Here is an 18,211-nt window from a genome sequence, read left to right as displayed (position 1 = left end):
TGACTATTTATCATTTCTTTAATTTCTATTATTAATACAAGTTGAAAATTGTCTAATTTAAATTGTAATATAGTTATTTCAACATACTGATGATATAATGTAAAAATAATCTAATTTTGTGTAACACAAGTTCTTTTATAAAGTACTATCTGATCAAGTGTAATAAGTAATAACATGTTCATATCTAATATTATCTATTGTTAAAATATTTAAATTTAGTAGTAGCAAAAACAAATGTAAATATTATAATATTTTGTATATCATACTATGTTCTGGCTTGTGTCTTATACCACAAGCAGTAGCCAAAGAGAGTTGACCCTGCCAAAGAACAAAAAAAAAAATAAAATAAAAGATAATCTTCCTCTATTAATATTCCTATATGCATATAATTTCTCTATTTTGTTGATTGTATATAGTACCTATGTTTTCACCCTAATCTTGTTAAAGACTATCCCGTTATTTATTTACCAGTGTTTATTTTCCCGTTGATTTTTTTATACAAAGCATTTTATTAATATATTATTGTATTCTTGCCTATTATTATAATTTTAATTAAATATAAATTAGTAACACCATAGATTTTATATAAACATATGTATAACAATTATTTAATATTCATGAGAAATGATAATCTCCAACATAATATGTTATTATTTAAGTTTTTTTTATATTTTTTAACTATATATATTAAGGACCTTTGTTAAAACTACATATCTTTAAAATGAGCTGTTTTTATAGTGCTCCTAATTTATTTTACCCTTAAGATTTACAGATCAACCGTCCATCCTATTATATTTCTCCTTTTAAAAATGTATTTTTATGTTATTTGCACATTTTGTTACAATTTATTTGCTATTATACATAATTGTAGAAACAATTATTTTTGTTTTCATTTACTAAATTAGCTGTGTCAAATAATTTATTAAATAATATTTCTAGGACATATTATATCCTTTGTAATAGTGTACACTATTACATTTTTCTTTCAAATAATTGTTGTATGTATTTAAATAAATGTAACATTAACTGTAATTTTGAACTTCAAAAATTTATAATCTTACTTAAGCCTATAGGCTATAAGTTAAATGTTTACACTGTAATTTTGTTAGTGTATTGTAAAAAGAAATAAAAGGATTATTTAACATTTTGGATTTAGGTTTTAAATTAGGTTAAATTTGAATTCAATGATAAATCATTGCTTACCAAAAATGAATTTGAATGTAGACAGACGCCAGCTTATATTACTAAGTGTATATTAAAATATATTTATATTTATATTAAAGTAACTTATTTTACTATTAGTAATACAGTAGATTGAATTAATTGTTGCCAAAAACATTCCATTTGAAAATGTTATTATGTGTATAAAATATAATATTTATTAAAAGTTTCAAGTATCTATGATTAATATTTTTATATCACAACAAAATAACTAAAATTGTTATTTTTCGTTTAAATATCTTAATTTAAACTTCAGGTGTCTATGAAAAAAATAAATTGCTTGTATAGAATATTAACTTATTAACTTCTTATGAGTATTGAGTAGGCTTGCCATTAGTACCAGTTTTAACAGCATATCCTGGTCTGTCATTTAGTTTGTTCTGGTTAATAGAAACTGAGAGAAAATAATGTTTATTTTATTATTTAGAAATAAAACTGAATAATTTTATACACTGTATCATTATATGATAATCTTATATTATGTTATCTAAATGATTAAATCTAATTGGCATGGTTTTTAGGTTCATCTGTCGCTTAGCGAGTGCATTAAGTGTTACATAAAAAAAGTCACATGTTTCAACCTGGGGATTTCAAAATGTGGCAAGCCTACTTATGAGAAAAATTTATATTATATTTCAAGATTTTTGACCAGGTAAAAAAAAGTTCATCGACATAAAAAATCAAAAATGTCTAATAAATCACTTAGATTGTCGAAACATTTTGAAAAGTATTCCATGAACAAGAAATGCTTATATAAAAATGTTAATATTTCAAGTATTTATAGTTATTCATTTTTAAATTGAGTAAGTAAACAAATAATAAAAAACAAAATCAATTATATTAAAAACTGGTTTAGCGTAAAATTTCAGTTGTATTGGAAAGTACTAGGAGTTGTTAATTTTAAGTTGTGGAATAATTTGTTTTCTTCCTAATATTTTTTTGGACTAAAATTGTATTCATTTCCCTCCAAATATTAAAATAATCATAAATTTCTCTAATATTTTTTTCTTTAAATTAATATTTATTTTTTGTTGAGATATCCTATAAAACAAAAATAAAAAAATAAAAATAGAATTGTTAAAAATTCATAAACAATAATTTATGTTTAAGTTTTATTGATAAACCTAATAAAAAATTATTAAAGGAAAATGACTATAACCAAGTACCGGCTAAATCCAATAATAATTACTACTAGAAATCATCTTTAAATTTGAAAATCAAAGCATTTTATCACCCTAAACTCTAAAGGCTATAAGTAATGATACACAAATAAAAAAAAATACATCATTCATTGAAAATAAAATAAAATTTTGTTTTAATAATAATAATTTAATAAACAATTATATAGTTTACATAATTTCATAGTAAATTTGTGTAAATAATTTTTATTAACTAGATTATTAATTTATGTTTATGTTTATGGTACTGTTGGAGATCCTCTTAAAAAAAATCTTTGGTACTGTTTTTCTATTTGTCAGTTTTAATTATAAATGTTAAAATATGGAAATCTTTTATAATAAAACATCTAAATATTTTAAATTATTCCTAGGTTAAAAAATATTTCATCAAATAATTATTATTCAATTAATTATTATAATAGGTGGGTATGTAATATGGATAACTAATTCAAATTGATAAGTAAATATACACAATTGTCAATAAATAATAATTTATTTAATACTAATATAATTTTAGTACTCTTTATGATTTATAAATGACTAGTAAAATTATACATTAAAAAAGTAGATTAATAATAATTATTAAAAATCTCCTAATATACTTAATATTAAAAATACATTACGTTTATATGTAAATTATACATGTTACTAACTAACAAAGCATAATTTAAAAATAGTGTATTTATTATGAGACTATATTTTGGAACTAACATGGAGTAGAATTCAAAACAAAAAACTCAATTCTAATCAAAATACAAATCGTGGTCAAAAGCATAAATTTAAATAACAATCAAATTTTAAATTTAGTATAAGGAAATTGAATTTAAGTTTATTTTATTTTTATTACACTTTTGTTAAGCTTTAAAGTCGTGCAATTGATTATTAGTTGAATTGCTTGAACTTCTAGTGGACATTTCAACTGCGTCTTTATTTTTTACATTGGAGCTAGTCCTAGAGACGGTGCTATTGGTGGTTCTAGTAGATACATTAGATGTCTTAAAAAGTTGTAATTGTGGACAAAGCTTTTTGTTTAATAAATTTAATACACGTTTTTTACACACAAAAATTAAAAAAATCAACACCCCTTGCAAACAGTTCCCAATGTCTGTGATGTACCACAAAATTGCAGGACCATCTGAACCTAATGCCCATGATATAATTTCCATTAACCAATTAACACCCATGACGATGAATAATTTCAAGTACAACATAAATCTGAAACATAATACATTTCTAATTTCAAGTATAGTTTGTTCAACTAATTTAATGGGTATAAATTTTATTTTTATCAAATTCATCAGGTAAATTATCATAATTTTAATTGCTATTCTATAAAACTACCAATTTTATAAATAACGTCATTGTTAATAATATAGATACAATTTTTAGTATTTACCTTCGCTTTTCATGGTCCACATTCTTTTGACTTTCAGATCCTCTAAGTACTTTAGCATCCCTCATATGTTTGACAATCATTATTGCTGTGTGTATAAACATCAACAAATTACTTAACAATAGAGTAGCGATAGGACCATAAAAATATAACAGCATGGCTGAATTTGCTAAAATATAAATTTATGAATAATTAAATAACATTATATGTCTGATTATTTATTTATTTATTTTTTTAATGTTATAATTCTGTACAATTTTAATAGTCGTGTCTTAATTTGATAAAGGTATTCTCTTTACTTGTTTTTTATTTTATTTTAGTATCTGTTAAAAAAAAGTATGTATGAATTAGATAATGCTGAGTGTATCATACTCTAGATGAACTTAGTTCAAGTTTTCTTTTTTATTGTAGTAAATATTCGATTTTTTTGTTTTTATTCCATAAGAAACCGCTTTTTCGTTTTAATTTTATAATTAGTAATAACGTAATCTATTTATGTAAATGGTAATGATATCATGAGACAATTTTTAAGTTACCTTGAATTACTAATAGTAATTTACTATTCGAAAGTAAAATTTAAAATTTTGTATTTTCTTAAATTACATATAAATTGCCTATATCACACCCCTTAAAAACAGTTGTGTGGTGAGTGGTGACTGATGATTCTTTAATTCTTAAAAGTCAATGTTAAAAATGACTTTATCAAAATGTACATGAGAGCAATATTGATAATGGATATTTACTCTCTAGTTTATTATTTTAAAACATTGCATTTTGCGAGCTCTTATCAATTTTTAATGTAAATAGGTCAAATATAAAAAGAAAACGGTTATTATTATTTACAACAAAAAAAGACTAATAAAATTTATTCTTTTCAAATGTATATAAACTTAATTAAATATACTTGTCTATTTATACTATAATATATATTTACGTTAATTTTTAATCCAAACTCTAATAAGAACTAATAATTACTAATTGTAATATATATTTTATTATACACCAACTACTTACAATAACTGCATATATTTAAAGTAATTACTTTGTTAAAACTAGAAATTATTATAAAATATTAATATATAAGAAGTAATAAATAACAGTAATTTCTCAAATACTATGACTTCGATTAAAATCTTTTGTATAGAATTTAACTTTATTTAAAAACAAACAACTTTCATAAAAAATACTTACAACCAAACCAACAGCTCTTATTTCCGAATCCCGGACGAATTGCACCAGATGGTAAATATGGTAATTCCTCCATACCAAATGTAATTATTGAGATAAATGAGGTACATCCCCAAGCATAAATAGAGTAGACAATAAACTTTTTCGCCTCATGTTCTTTTAAATTTCCTCTTAATGGTCTAAATCCACTGAAAATGAAATACATAAACAAATTAAATAATTTAAAAAGTATACGTATCTATTTTACTACTTATAACCAAAACACTATTTCTTGCCGTTTATTTAAATGTCTATTCTTAATTAATATTGAATTTAATACATTATTATAATTTATAACCTTGTTTTTTTTTTTCAAAATTGGTAATACTGATTAAATTTGACAAAAAATTAAAAAGTATATTTCAGTATAAAATGTTTTTATTTTATTTTTAGTATATAAATACTTTAAATTTTAATGTTATTTTTATTACGTTAAAACTAAAATACGATTAATATTGTACATGGGTTGTCGTGTGAAAATTAACATTTTAATAAGTAGAATTGTTTATATACAACTAAATTACGTTTTTTGTTAATTTTTTTTTTTTTTTTTTTGACGATATAAGTGTATTATTTTTAGGTGTTTAGTATTGCGTAGTATTATGGAGGGAACTCTATAAAGTTAATAATATACGTACATATTTTTACCTTGTGATGGCATGTATATTCAGTATACTCTTTTATTGAAAATATTAATAATTTACAACCCTATGAGTTTTAAATTTAGATAGCATCTAACTAGTGGTGATGCAATATATTGTGTATAATAAATTGGCATCCATTTAACCAGTAGTATATTAAATACAATATTATAATGAATTCTATATTTTTATAGAATTTATTACGAATAATAGAAATTAACTATACTTTCCTCTAATATATCAAACTATAATAAAACATTTAATTTTAACTTTTTAAATATTGAAACGAATGTAAATAATGTACATCAAACCAAAAATGTATTGAATTGTTAGTAGATAATAATGTTAATATCGTTAATTTTATTTCATTACTAAAAATAAAATATTTTACCGTGATAAACCGTATCGATTTACTAAGTTTTAATTATACATTAAAATATATAAAAACTTTATTGGTAAGTTTTCAATTTAAAAATAAAAGAGCATTTTGTTTCATTTCCTAAAAACGTAGGAAATTATAGTCATAATATATTGATAGTAAATCATATATCAGTAATTATATTAAATATTATATTAAGTAATTATTATAAGACTGATATGGGTAAAGGGTAAAACTATATACTGTATCGAAATTCAAATTTCAATTAAATTACACATATTGACAGTTTATTTCGCTGTTAAAGCTTTATACTTTTGGCCACTTATCAACATTTAATGAATTAAATGATAAATAAAGTGTAGATATTTGTATATACCTAGTTAAAATAATTAAATGTTTACGATAAAGAAATTTTTTTTTCGATAAATAAAAACACGTACATCTTATATATACAATATGTAAATAATAAAATATAGGCTGACATGGTAAGTACAAGTTGTTTACGAAATACAGCGAACCGTCGACTAAATCAAACAGAGTATCGTACATTTTATCATAAATAAAATTAAAAACCAATTAATTTTTGCTCGTGTTATTTAAACAATATGTTTATAATATTATTTTACAACAAAAATATCATCAATTAACAGCATCATCATCGTGATTGTACATTTTTTTCAAGATTCGTTTTTTATTAAAAATATATATTGGCATACTAATACTCGGAGATTTTTCAACACTGACAACTATAATAATCAAAGATAGATTTTCGATTGTTTCGGCTATCTATAACTATATAGTCTATAATAGTCAAGAACTTAATATAACCAATAACCATACATGACTATCGGCTATATTTAAAATAAGAAAAGGAAAAAAAAAATAAAGTATGATAATAATAATAATAATAGACGATAGTACAGATCATATAGATAATTATAATATATAATATAGTAGCGGTGTAGACTGTAGAACAAACCTAAATAACGCAAGAATACAGACAAAGATAAGGTTATTTCTTAGCTGTTGTCTGAAGGATTGTTATATTGAAGAAATCAGTACGACCTAACACTCAATATTCAATATATAATATTTTATTTACCTGAAAGTCCACCATAGATCAAAACACATAACATTAAGCCAGAAAAAACTTGCCAAAAATGAGAATTGAACGGTATACGCTGAAACAAATAAAAACCACATTTCATTAATAGTATATTATATACTGAGTGATTCATAAAGTATTATGATTAATATATAATTCTGATTCTTAAGATTTTTAAATAAACTTAAAAACCATATTTTAAATCCATAAGATAATTTTTATTACTTAATACGTCATGTGGTAATACAAACTTCTGTTTTTAAATGAGAATCCCCTTTCCCTTACATAGTGAATATTTTATTTTTTTTTTTAAATGTTGATGCACCAATTTAAATGCGAACGAGTTATTTCCCAGTACTTACTAATGTTTATATTAAGAATAAGAATTTTTAAGAACTTTTGTATTTGTACAAAATTATAAAATATAGTTATAGAGGTGGATACTAATACCAGTAGTGCCACTTTTACGGATTACATACCATGTTGAATATTGATAAATTATCATAATCATCAAAATTTTAAAATCGTAATAGTTCACATATCTCCCAAACCCATAATAATGAACCAATAATATCCTTAGTATACAAATTTAAATTACTAACAAACTATTTATTATAATTTTAATTTTGATAGACACGTCAAAATTTTTTGGAAAATTGTCCAATAAATGATTTACAGTAAAAAAGAGGAGTTTTCATTTAAAAAAAAAAACTCCTTAAATAGTACAAAATATGTCAAGATTTTAAAATTGTAGTCTTAAAATACATATAAAAATTCTAAAAATCAGATTTTTAAAACTACGTTATTAAAATTGTGTGTGATTAAATTAAATATTATACAATTCAAACAATAATTATTATTTCATTAAATTTTGGAAATTAATTTAAAATAATTTTATTTTAAAAACGTGCCTATACCTACACATTATTATTCATTTGAGGCAATAGCATTTACTACTACACGTGTGTAGGAAGTGTACCAACATTTAATGGAAACATTTGTACGAATTTGCAACTTCTCAAGCAACCAGTTGATTGTATCAATTGGTATTATCACTAAATTTGAGTATACATATTTTATAATCATATATCAGCACGACAGCGCAGATGTATGGCCGACTGCGAGAATAAAACGAAGTGAAACAGACGAATTAATAAATTTTAGCCAAAATTAAAGTAAAATATATAATTCAATAGATTATATAATTAAAATATTGAATCGAACAAATTCGATTTTAGATTACAATTGTATGGAAAATCTTGAATTTATCGTCCAGGTTTATTTACTTTTACTATAGCTCCGAAAAAGAAACAACGTACTTTGTACAAAACAACTTCTGCTTTGCATTAATCATCAGTTATTTAGTGCCAGTATGACAACAACTCACACCTCCTAGTTTTTACATTTCAAATTAAATTTTTTAACACGATTTTGTCTCGATAATTTTTATTAAAGAGCCATTAGAATTTATATTAGATTTTTTGATTGTATTTCTATTGTTTATATGGAATTTAGTTAGTCCTAAAATAAAACATTAAATAACTCAAACACATAAATGAATATTTTATTGTTTGTTTCTAATTAATTAATGAACACATATTTGGTCTATTTTAATTTATTAACTAGAAATGTTTAGTTTTGCGTACTTCAATAATTTTATAATAACTTAAGTTCTTTCTATCAAACGTTTGAAACTAAAATTAAACATTAAAATTTTTACGACTTAGAAAATTAATTAATTATATAATATATATATATATTCGTTAAAATAAAATAATTATGTGTATTTTGAAAATAAACTGAAAATCATCTTATTGTTGTCAAACGGTTAATGATGATGTGTACCGCGTATTAGACCTTGGTGTACATGGAGCTTTAAACTATTGTTTAAAAAAAAAAAAAAACAATAATAGCCTTAACATTTTCACACCTTAATATTTAAGTTCCTGGAAAGCTACATTTTTCTGTCTAGTTTTAGTATCAACAAATACATTTTCAAACTTAGGTATTATGTTTTCAACTAAAAACTATATTTTTTATCAAGATAATATTAAAATAATGATTTTAATTAAAGTCCTACAGATTGCTTAACTAATATTTTAGATTTTATAAATTAAACTTACATTAACTGAACAAAAAAAAACTAAATAAATAAAATAAAAATACCTATACCTATAACTATTACCTACTGATAAGCGATAAATGAGCTAAAAAAATATAAGTTAATTTTTGTACGCAATAATTTATTTTAACTTAATTGTATTTTAATTAATTTTTTAAAGATTCAAAGTGTATTAATAGCTATTTTGACATTTATTCTAAAGTATCTTTTTACATAGAATAAATATATGTTAAATAAACCGTATTTATAATACTTAAAAGAGTTAAGTAAATCTATAATATAGATTATTAGCTTGGCCAGCTTATAACCTTGAACTATATATTTTCTAAAAATTATGATTTTAAAACAGATGAAAAAGTGTTGGTAAATTTTGCTTAATTAATTAATATTATAAGTGGATTTTTCAGTCATAAAAAGTCGTTTAATTCAATGTAGATACATATATTTGTCCGAGTATTATTTTATCACCATATTAGAATTATTATTACGTATTTGCGTGTTAATATAGAATAATGAATAATATTATTGTTCTTAGAACATATTATATTATAACATAATAATGGTAGTTTATTGTGTTAACCAAAAATGTGTAATAAAATATGACATATAATGTGTTGTTTAAAATTATTTTAATGAATAAATTATTTAATTTATTTACTGGTTATATTTATATCATAAATTTAAAATGTTGACATTAGTATAAAAATATATTTCAGGTATATAATTATACCAAAGTATAATTAAAATATATATATATATATATATATATATATATTTACTTACCTAAAAAAACGCACCATTCTTTAACAACGCTATTAGTAATAAATTGAACAATTATTAGACTGGTGTAGGCCACCAATAGCGTTGCTACATGACACATTAAAGACTTTCCATGCAAATTTTGTAAGTCTCTGATAAGCGCATAAACGAGGAACGTTGAAAACAAAAATGGTAGTGACAGCATCATGCCGATCGTATAAATTATACTAACACCTCCCTGTGGACTCTCCGATATTTCCGGAGAACAAACAATTGCTAAAATTTGATAATTTAAATCAGAAAATTGCTCCAAACAAAATCGATTCGGTGCAGCAATAACAGTTTTCGATTCATTCAGCAACCATCCCGCACCAGATACTAAGAAATGATCATTTTCCTCCACTGATGGAACCAATTTATATTTTTTAGCACATGCCGGTTTTCCATGGACTATATGAAACACGCTCGTCTCATATACATCAACCGTCCCGCTTGCATTCATTAATTTCGGAACCTATAATAAAAACTAAATTAATTCTCAAGTCTAAAACTTTTATTATTTTTTGACTTAATTTAAAAATTGTATGCAAGTATAAAATAAAATTAAAAGATTTTTTAATAATATAGTTGGGCGTCAATGAGTATAAACGTTGAACCATTGATGACCTATTTACCTCAATAAATTAGATATTCAACAGGATATAGTGGTAATTACGAAGAAAGATTGGATGCCACAGAAAGTAACTCTAGGTACGACCAAAAAAGCGTGATCGCGTACTTCAGGACTAGTGTTTTGTTGAACTAATCCAACTTTCAAAGCAAAAAACTTAAAAAAATATGATGAATATAGAGAACATTGGAAAGACATAGCAGTCACGGAAAAAGGCTTACATCGCCAATATTAAGTCAAAATTTTTTAAAAAAAGATAGTTCAAAATTGTATTACATTATATTTAAAAAAACATAATGTACATCCTATACTCTATAGTCTATACAAAGTACTGTATACATATACCAATAAAGTAAATAAGTAAATATAATCTTAGTTACATTTTAATTAAAGACTTAATCAGTTTATATAATATATAATATATAATAAAAATTAATTGTGTGGATTTTATAAAGGTCATAATTAATTATTTTTGTTTACAATATATTGTATAATTTAATATAAAAACTATTATTTTTATTAACAATAATAAATTTATACAGTTTAAATAAATTAAACATTTGTGTGATGAATATATTAATCAATGTTGGCGTGTTGAATAGGATTAATAATATAGAATTAATCTTGAAAAAATGTATATTATGAATGAACATAAAACTATATGTATTAAGTACTTACACATAAAATCTAGCAGAACTAATTGTACACAAGTATTAGCTGATATTTATTTTTATTTAAAGTTGGTATATTATTAAACATTATTCATCAATTCAGCATCTCATTATTGTCTATTTTTACTACCTACGTTAAATTGTTTTTTTTTATTTATCATAAATAACTAAAAAAATGAATTTTCGTTAATCTCTTATAACAAAGTGTTCTTATCGCTTCCATAGCTAGTCGTAAACTCGTAACTATATAAAAAAAATAAATTTGCATATATATGATTATTTTAGACTATACTTATAAAATAATGAGTTATAACTGAGGATGTATATAATTATATAATTACGTTTTAAGCGTAGGTCATAGGTATTAATGTATCATGAACAAAATTATTCAATGTTTATTACTTTTGAAGTCCAGTAAAATATTATGGTAATTCAGTAATTATGAATCTGTGGTCCAAAATGAAATGTAAATTAACTATGTTATCCATTAAAGAATTATATCTAACCAAATTTTGGGTCGATGAACCTCTAAGATGTGTTTATTATTACGATACACATAAAAACCAGACATTTTTGAAGAAAAAGTTATTAGAAAACTAATAGATTAAGTTTATATTTTGATAAAGTTTAGCTTCTTGATTAGGGATTATCACTCATATTAATTGTATACATGTACCTATACAATAGTAGAATATTTATAAATACTCAACTAGGTATTTCAGTACTTGTATGTTATTTTAGAACATAAACATAAACCAAGGACAAAATAATACACAATTATTGAATATTTAGCTTAAACATTTATTTAGGTATTGTTTTTAATTTTTAAAAATTGAATTAGATACGCAATTGTCATATAATATATTCAACTATGATAATTAATATAATTTCTGAGCTAAACCAATGATGTTGTTTATTATGATTTATGAATATCAACGTACTGATGTGTGAACTGTGAAGTATTATATAGATACGGAAAACACATTTTAATGTGTCTCGGAACCTTCCATGAAATATACAAGTATGCCTATGGCCCATTGGTCAGTAGTTAAAAATGTATTGAAACTATTTAATGCATTTGCACCGTATACTTGTAGACACGTTATAATATTATCTTTTAGTTTTCACATATTGCATAATATTAAGTTTACGTAATAGAAATCGTTGGGCTATGTGATACTACACCTACGTAAAATCTTCAACAGAGACATCAAAACAGATAATTACAAACCATGGAAACATAGTTATTATTACGAATAGCTTACGCCTTACACAGTTACGCGAAAATATGATAATTTATAATATCGTAGGACAGAATAGTTGTCGTAAATAAAATGGTTTAATTCAATTTTTATCGCACAAACAAAAAGCACCGGGCAACATTGAACACATTATAACCAGCCGGCCGGCCGGACTTATGATAATATGCATTTGTAATTTATATTTTATATCAGTTTCAGTGTACATGTATTACGTATGTATTGTTATTTGTGGGAGATTCTGGCATTAACAAAATAAATCGATTTTTGTAATATTTTAATCCATGAGGAGGTCTAGACTGTTATAAACAATGATATAACATATATAATATTTACTTCGACGAAATATCAATGTGGGAAAACACGCTATTAATCAGAACGTGCAAAATGTAGAAAGCCACGACCAAACTAGTTTCGATGACATTCGAACAGCGCGATGTGCAGTAATGTAAATTGTAATAAATAATCATACATGATAAATTATAATATTGTATTAATGTTATGATGTTATAAACAAAATAAATAGTCAATGGAATAACAGCAGTTATTCTTTTAAAAGTTTACAACACAAAACCGAGAATTGTGTAATGGGTGCTGCCTGCCAATTCGTGATGCTTCTTTCTATTGGATGTTTTCTATGCCAGGAATCATTCGATTTTCAGTCTTAACAGGAAATAATCAATATCGTTCGGGAAAATTTTATTTTTTCGAGTCACATGAAAATAGAAAGGAACCTATGTTTTATTATTATAACAGTCCGTGTGTTTGGAAAGCGGTCTACAAAAACACAAATTTGAATGGACGGTTTGCAGTCTGTTGTGCATATATGGGATAGTAAAGTCCAGGTATAGACGATTTAGTCTTGGCCCAGCACTGAGGTCTGAGGCGGATGATCTAAATTTGATCGATAAAACAAGATTTTGATACAACTATTCACTATTTACTTAAGATTAATAGTGTAATATTATAGGATTGCGCAGTTGTCTACTACATCAACACATCGCCATCAGTTCTATTATAGAATAATAAACGTTTTTGTTCTTACAACTTGGAACGGAGACGATAGCGTTGCATAGGAGTTAGGATCACAACTAACGTTTTACAAATGGCGTAACTAGGTAAATAACTAGAGGGGGGAAATAATTTATCTTTTAAATTGAAACTATAATCTAATAGTGTTGTTTTACATAAGTCTTGAAGCTCAACTAATGGGTAAAAAACAAATCGTAAGTACCCGTTATAGTAAAATATAATAAGTAGAGTTCATACAAAAACATGCTACAATTTGTTTCTAAAATAATATGATGATAATCTTGAAATCAAAGTTTATAAAATAAAAATATGGGTAATTTTTTTTTTTGTTAGTTAATTTTGTAACTTGGGTAATGTGAGGTCATCATATTATTATACAACAGGAGAAACAAGAAATAAAATATTTTATCTTATAAAATATGTATTGCATCGTTCCTTTATCTTAGAAGATTTAAAAATTTTTACTATTGGCTTATCTATGCGATTGATGGGGGGGGGATGATATATTTTCCCCCACTAACATTTTAGGGGGTCAAGTGATGCCTTCTACAGTATTACGCCGCTACGTTTTATGGAAATTATTCAATAATGACTCGCACAACAACAAAGAACTTAAGATATTCCGGAAATGCCTGCCCAGTATACGGTCAAAAAATAAGAAAACTCATTTGGTCGTGTTGCATAAAACAGTCATTAGGGTCTTAAACTCTTAATCAATCACGGTGCCCCTACCTCGAACTTGGCGACATGGTCCGACTCGTTCAGTGGCTTGCATTTCGAATTCACGTACGCAGCGTTCGGCGCGCAGCACTTGCGGACACACGGTCCTATTTCGCACGTGCACAGGACGAAACCGACGCCCGGAATCGTACGGTACGCGGCCGGCGGATACGGTTTTTCCGGTTGCCCAGCCCACAGTACGTCGTTCACCTGGTAAGCGTTGTCGGGTGCCGGTTGCGAAACGTTCATCGGACACGGATTGTCAGCAAAGGCCGCGGTCCGCAGCAAAAGCAGCGTCGGCAGCCACGCGAACGGCGGACGGCCCATCTCGCGCGAGTGTGTGCCGCCGACGATTTTTACAACGTCGTCGGCGGTGTAAACGGAAAAGAAAACGAAAACGGTAAACAATACAATTTAAACATAGAACGGTTTTTTTTACTGCACACACGTGTCGGGTCTATCGGCCGTGACGCGTGCGATACGACTGCAGTACTGCAATCTGCAGTGTACGTCTCCGTGCCTGTTGAGCGTTCACCGAGACTGCGGGCCGCAACCGAGGACGAAAACTGTCGGGTGTGTGTGTGTGTTTGTGTGTAATGTGCGCAATACGTATTGCTGCTACGATAGCCATTAGCAACACAAAACGTTTCGTTTGTGTAGTACCTACCTAATGATAATAATATTATATTATAGCGAAATAATAATAATATCGTCTTCGGGCTCCACGTATAGAACAACGATATCGTAATAATATTTGTTCTCTAATATTTTTATTATCAGCAAGTGTTGAATTCAAACAATTTTCTTTATGTTTTTGTTTTTAAGTGGGCTCGCTTTATTTTTTTTTTTAATTTGTCATACATTTTAATAAAATAAATTGTACAATCACAATTCAATATTCATTCAGTGCATTCGAAATTGATACACTGAGCACATATTATTTATTTTATACAAATAAAAAAGGTGATAATTTATTTTTTATTTTTTAAATCAAGCTTCGCATACAAATTGATTACGCCTTTTTGATGAACTCCCGAGGTGAGTCTTTTTCGCCTTCAATACGTCTTATTTTCATACAATATCCTACAATATGTCTCGTATTCTTAATTTTGGTAACTATAGTGGGTGCACATTATTGAAAGTTGTAACATCGATAAAAATGAATTATATTTTATTGAACACGATCAGAAAAATTTTAAGCAATTCGATGTAAGATGTGTAAGTGATTCATTGCTTAATAATAATAAAAGATAACAAAATCTTGATGAGTATTGTATATTCAATAAAAACGTTTTGTTGACAGTTGTATTTTACGGGGAAGGGGTGAATGAAATTTAAGGGTGGCATTCGCTCTTCCGGGTATCCCTGGATTCAACAATATCCATTATATTTTAAGTATCACTACTTCAGATTAAAAGTTTCCTTTGAAACTCCTCCTAGGAAATGATTATAATGCTACGTAGTTTTATTTTAATAATATTAAACAAATTTTTTTTTTTAGAAATTGAGAAGTCTCATACATCACAATAAGTATAACCTTCACAAAATCATATTTTTAATTATACTACGTATATTGTAAAAAAACTACATTTATTATAAGAATGAAAAATTATCAGCAAACAATACTACAGTTAACAATTCAATTTAATAATATCTGTTTTATTTTGTAATACAATACGAAGTTTTTCTGACTTTATTTTATGTACATTTAATTTATGAATTATGAATAGCGTACCTACCTATTTTTATTTTAACAATTTTGATTGAATTGAACTTGTATTAAATGTTTTATCATGTAGACATTGTAGACGTATAATGTTATGAATTATGATTACCCTGTGACATGTTAAGTTCTTTAGTTAAGCTTAAATTTCTTGTGTACAGAGAGAGGTAGAGAACATACTTTTTTTTTGTTTATCTAAATTCCAAGTCCATTGACATCTTGGTTTTCTTCGCTAAAGTTTAAATTAATTTTTAAATATTTCAATAACAGTCCTTTAAAATATAACAACACGTCAAAAAACAGTCTTATAGGGAATTTATCGAGTGCATTCCAAAATGATCTTTGTATAATGTTTCAAATACGTTCGGAAAAGGTGTCATTTGACTCATTCGAGTGCATTTTGAGAAAAAAAAGGTTATACTTTAGCGTAGTCCAATTGCGCGTTCCAGTTCATTTAAAGTTACCCAGGGTGCACTACGAGGAGGTAAATTGGCTTATACCCCAAAAATATTTGGTTATTATTATTTTTTAAATTATTTTGTCTTACACCCAATTTCAAGGGCGTCTTTTGGGGGAATCAGGGTATGCGATTGCACCCTTTAGCCTTTACTTTTAAAATAGTACCAAATACTGAAAGAAGTGAAAGTAGATACCTATTTATATAATAATATAAAGTCAACATTTTCACAAATGCGTGTTGGCCTTATTTAATAATAATACATCAAATAAAAAAACCAATCAAATAACATAACAAGACATTTATTTGTGTAAATCAATACTATTTTCAATAACTATCCTAATATATTTACTTGATTTTTATTTTAACTTATACGCGCAATCATAAGTTCGGACATTACAATTTATACATTTTTTTTGCGCAGCAAAACATGAAACGAAAAAATTGTTTTGTCCTTTTCTACAACAAACGATGTTTTTTAAGTTCGACCGTTGCTATCGTGGGCTCTGTTCCAGCACTGCATCTGGTTATTTCAGGATCTAAACAAGTGTACACACAAGCCAGTGTTGTTCCGTTTTCAATCTCAGCCAAAACTTCCAACAGAATGCACTCAAATTCGGTTGTTTCGGTTGCATCAAGCACCATATGAATGTTCGGCATTGAACTCCATAATTTTCTTGATAGACCGATGAAGTCGCTTATTGTCACGTTCGGTAACAAACCTGCCATATCGACGACGAAGACGATCGTATCTTTAATGCATCATCTGCACCAGATGTCACTGCAATATTAGGCATTAATCTATATTGCCTTATGATCGACTCGGAAAAATTGCAGCATTCTTTTTCGGACTGACCATTTGCAAGTGATTTGGCTGAAACCAACAGAATCACCGAGCAGGAAGCAACGGATAGCGATCGGATTTCGACATCGGACATAATTTATTCTGTATGATCTTATAGTATTGTATACGTTAATATATTTTTACAATAAACGTATGCTTAATATTTTTTGAACATATGTTATTCGATGTAGGTAGGTTTATTTATAATAACAAAATATGTCACAGAAACGAATATTATGTATTACAACACTATACAGTATAAATATATAGTTGTTAATAATAGCATTATATGTTAGTTTTTGTATAGAAAATACATTTTAATTGAAATAATAAAAAATAATGATGCAATATACTTCTAAAATAGTGCCAATTGGCCTGCGCCCTGCTGAAATAATATTCAAAATTAAATCTTCTTAAATGGTATTTTAATTTGAATTTATACTGTCAATTATTATGAATGTTTATTATTTATTATATTTTAGTTTTTAAATTGATTTTTCCCATTTTTATTGATGCAATAATTTGGTACATGCGATGTTTGGAAATAATTGAAATCTGAATTTTGCCCATATACGTATATCTTTTTTCATATGGCCTAGTGAAATTTCAAAATGGCCTGTTTGAAACTTAGTACATCCAAAAAAAAACCTTAAATGACACCTCTGCCCATTTTTAAAATGTTGGGTGAGTGTCATAATATTTCATAGTGTTTATGATTTATTATTTATTGATGTTTAGTTGATTTTTCAATGCCATGATTTTCAAATTATCAAATTTAGAAATTTGTCCAGTTTGGATTTTTTTTTGATT

The 18,211-nt window shown here is 25.9% G+C and overlaps 1 protein-coding gene across 2 annotated transcripts; it reads right to left on the bottom strand.

Annotated features, from left to right (window-relative positions):
* Positions 1-3,050: 3,050 nt before the first annotated feature.
* LOC112596466 (G-protein coupled receptor Mth2-like) lies at positions 3,051-14,933 on the bottom strand. 2 transcript variants are annotated; one of them, XM_025342158.1, is made up of 6 exons: positions 14,390-14,933; positions 10,050-10,539; positions 7,142-7,220; positions 4,984-5,168; positions 3,796-3,961; positions 3,051-3,632 (listed from the first exon to the last, which is right to left on the bottom strand). In XM_025342158.1, the coding sequence occupies exons 1-6, from the start codon at positions 14,702-14,704 to the stop codon at positions 3,254-3,256; spliced, it is 1,614 nt and encodes a 537-aa protein (XP_025197943.1). In that variant the 5' UTR covers positions 14,705-14,933; the 3' UTR covers positions 3,051-3,253. The 2 variants fall into 2 exon arrangements, with proteins under 2 accessions (XP_025197943.1, XP_025197944.1); XM_025342159.1 differs by having other exon boundaries at positions 3,052-3,614; positions 14,390-14,931.
* Positions 14,934-18,211: the final 3,278 nt, after the last annotated feature.

This window comes from Melanaphis sacchari, unplaced genomic scaffold (assembly GCF_002803265.2).
Source record: "Melanaphis sacchari strain LSU unplaced genomic scaffold, SCAv2.0 Contig31_pilon_pilon, whole genome shotgun sequence".
Classification (NCBI taxonomy): domain Eukaryota; kingdom Metazoa; phylum Arthropoda; class Insecta; order Hemiptera; family Aphididae; genus Melanaphis; species Melanaphis sacchari.
This window is presented reverse-complemented; position numbering and strand designations above follow the sequence as displayed.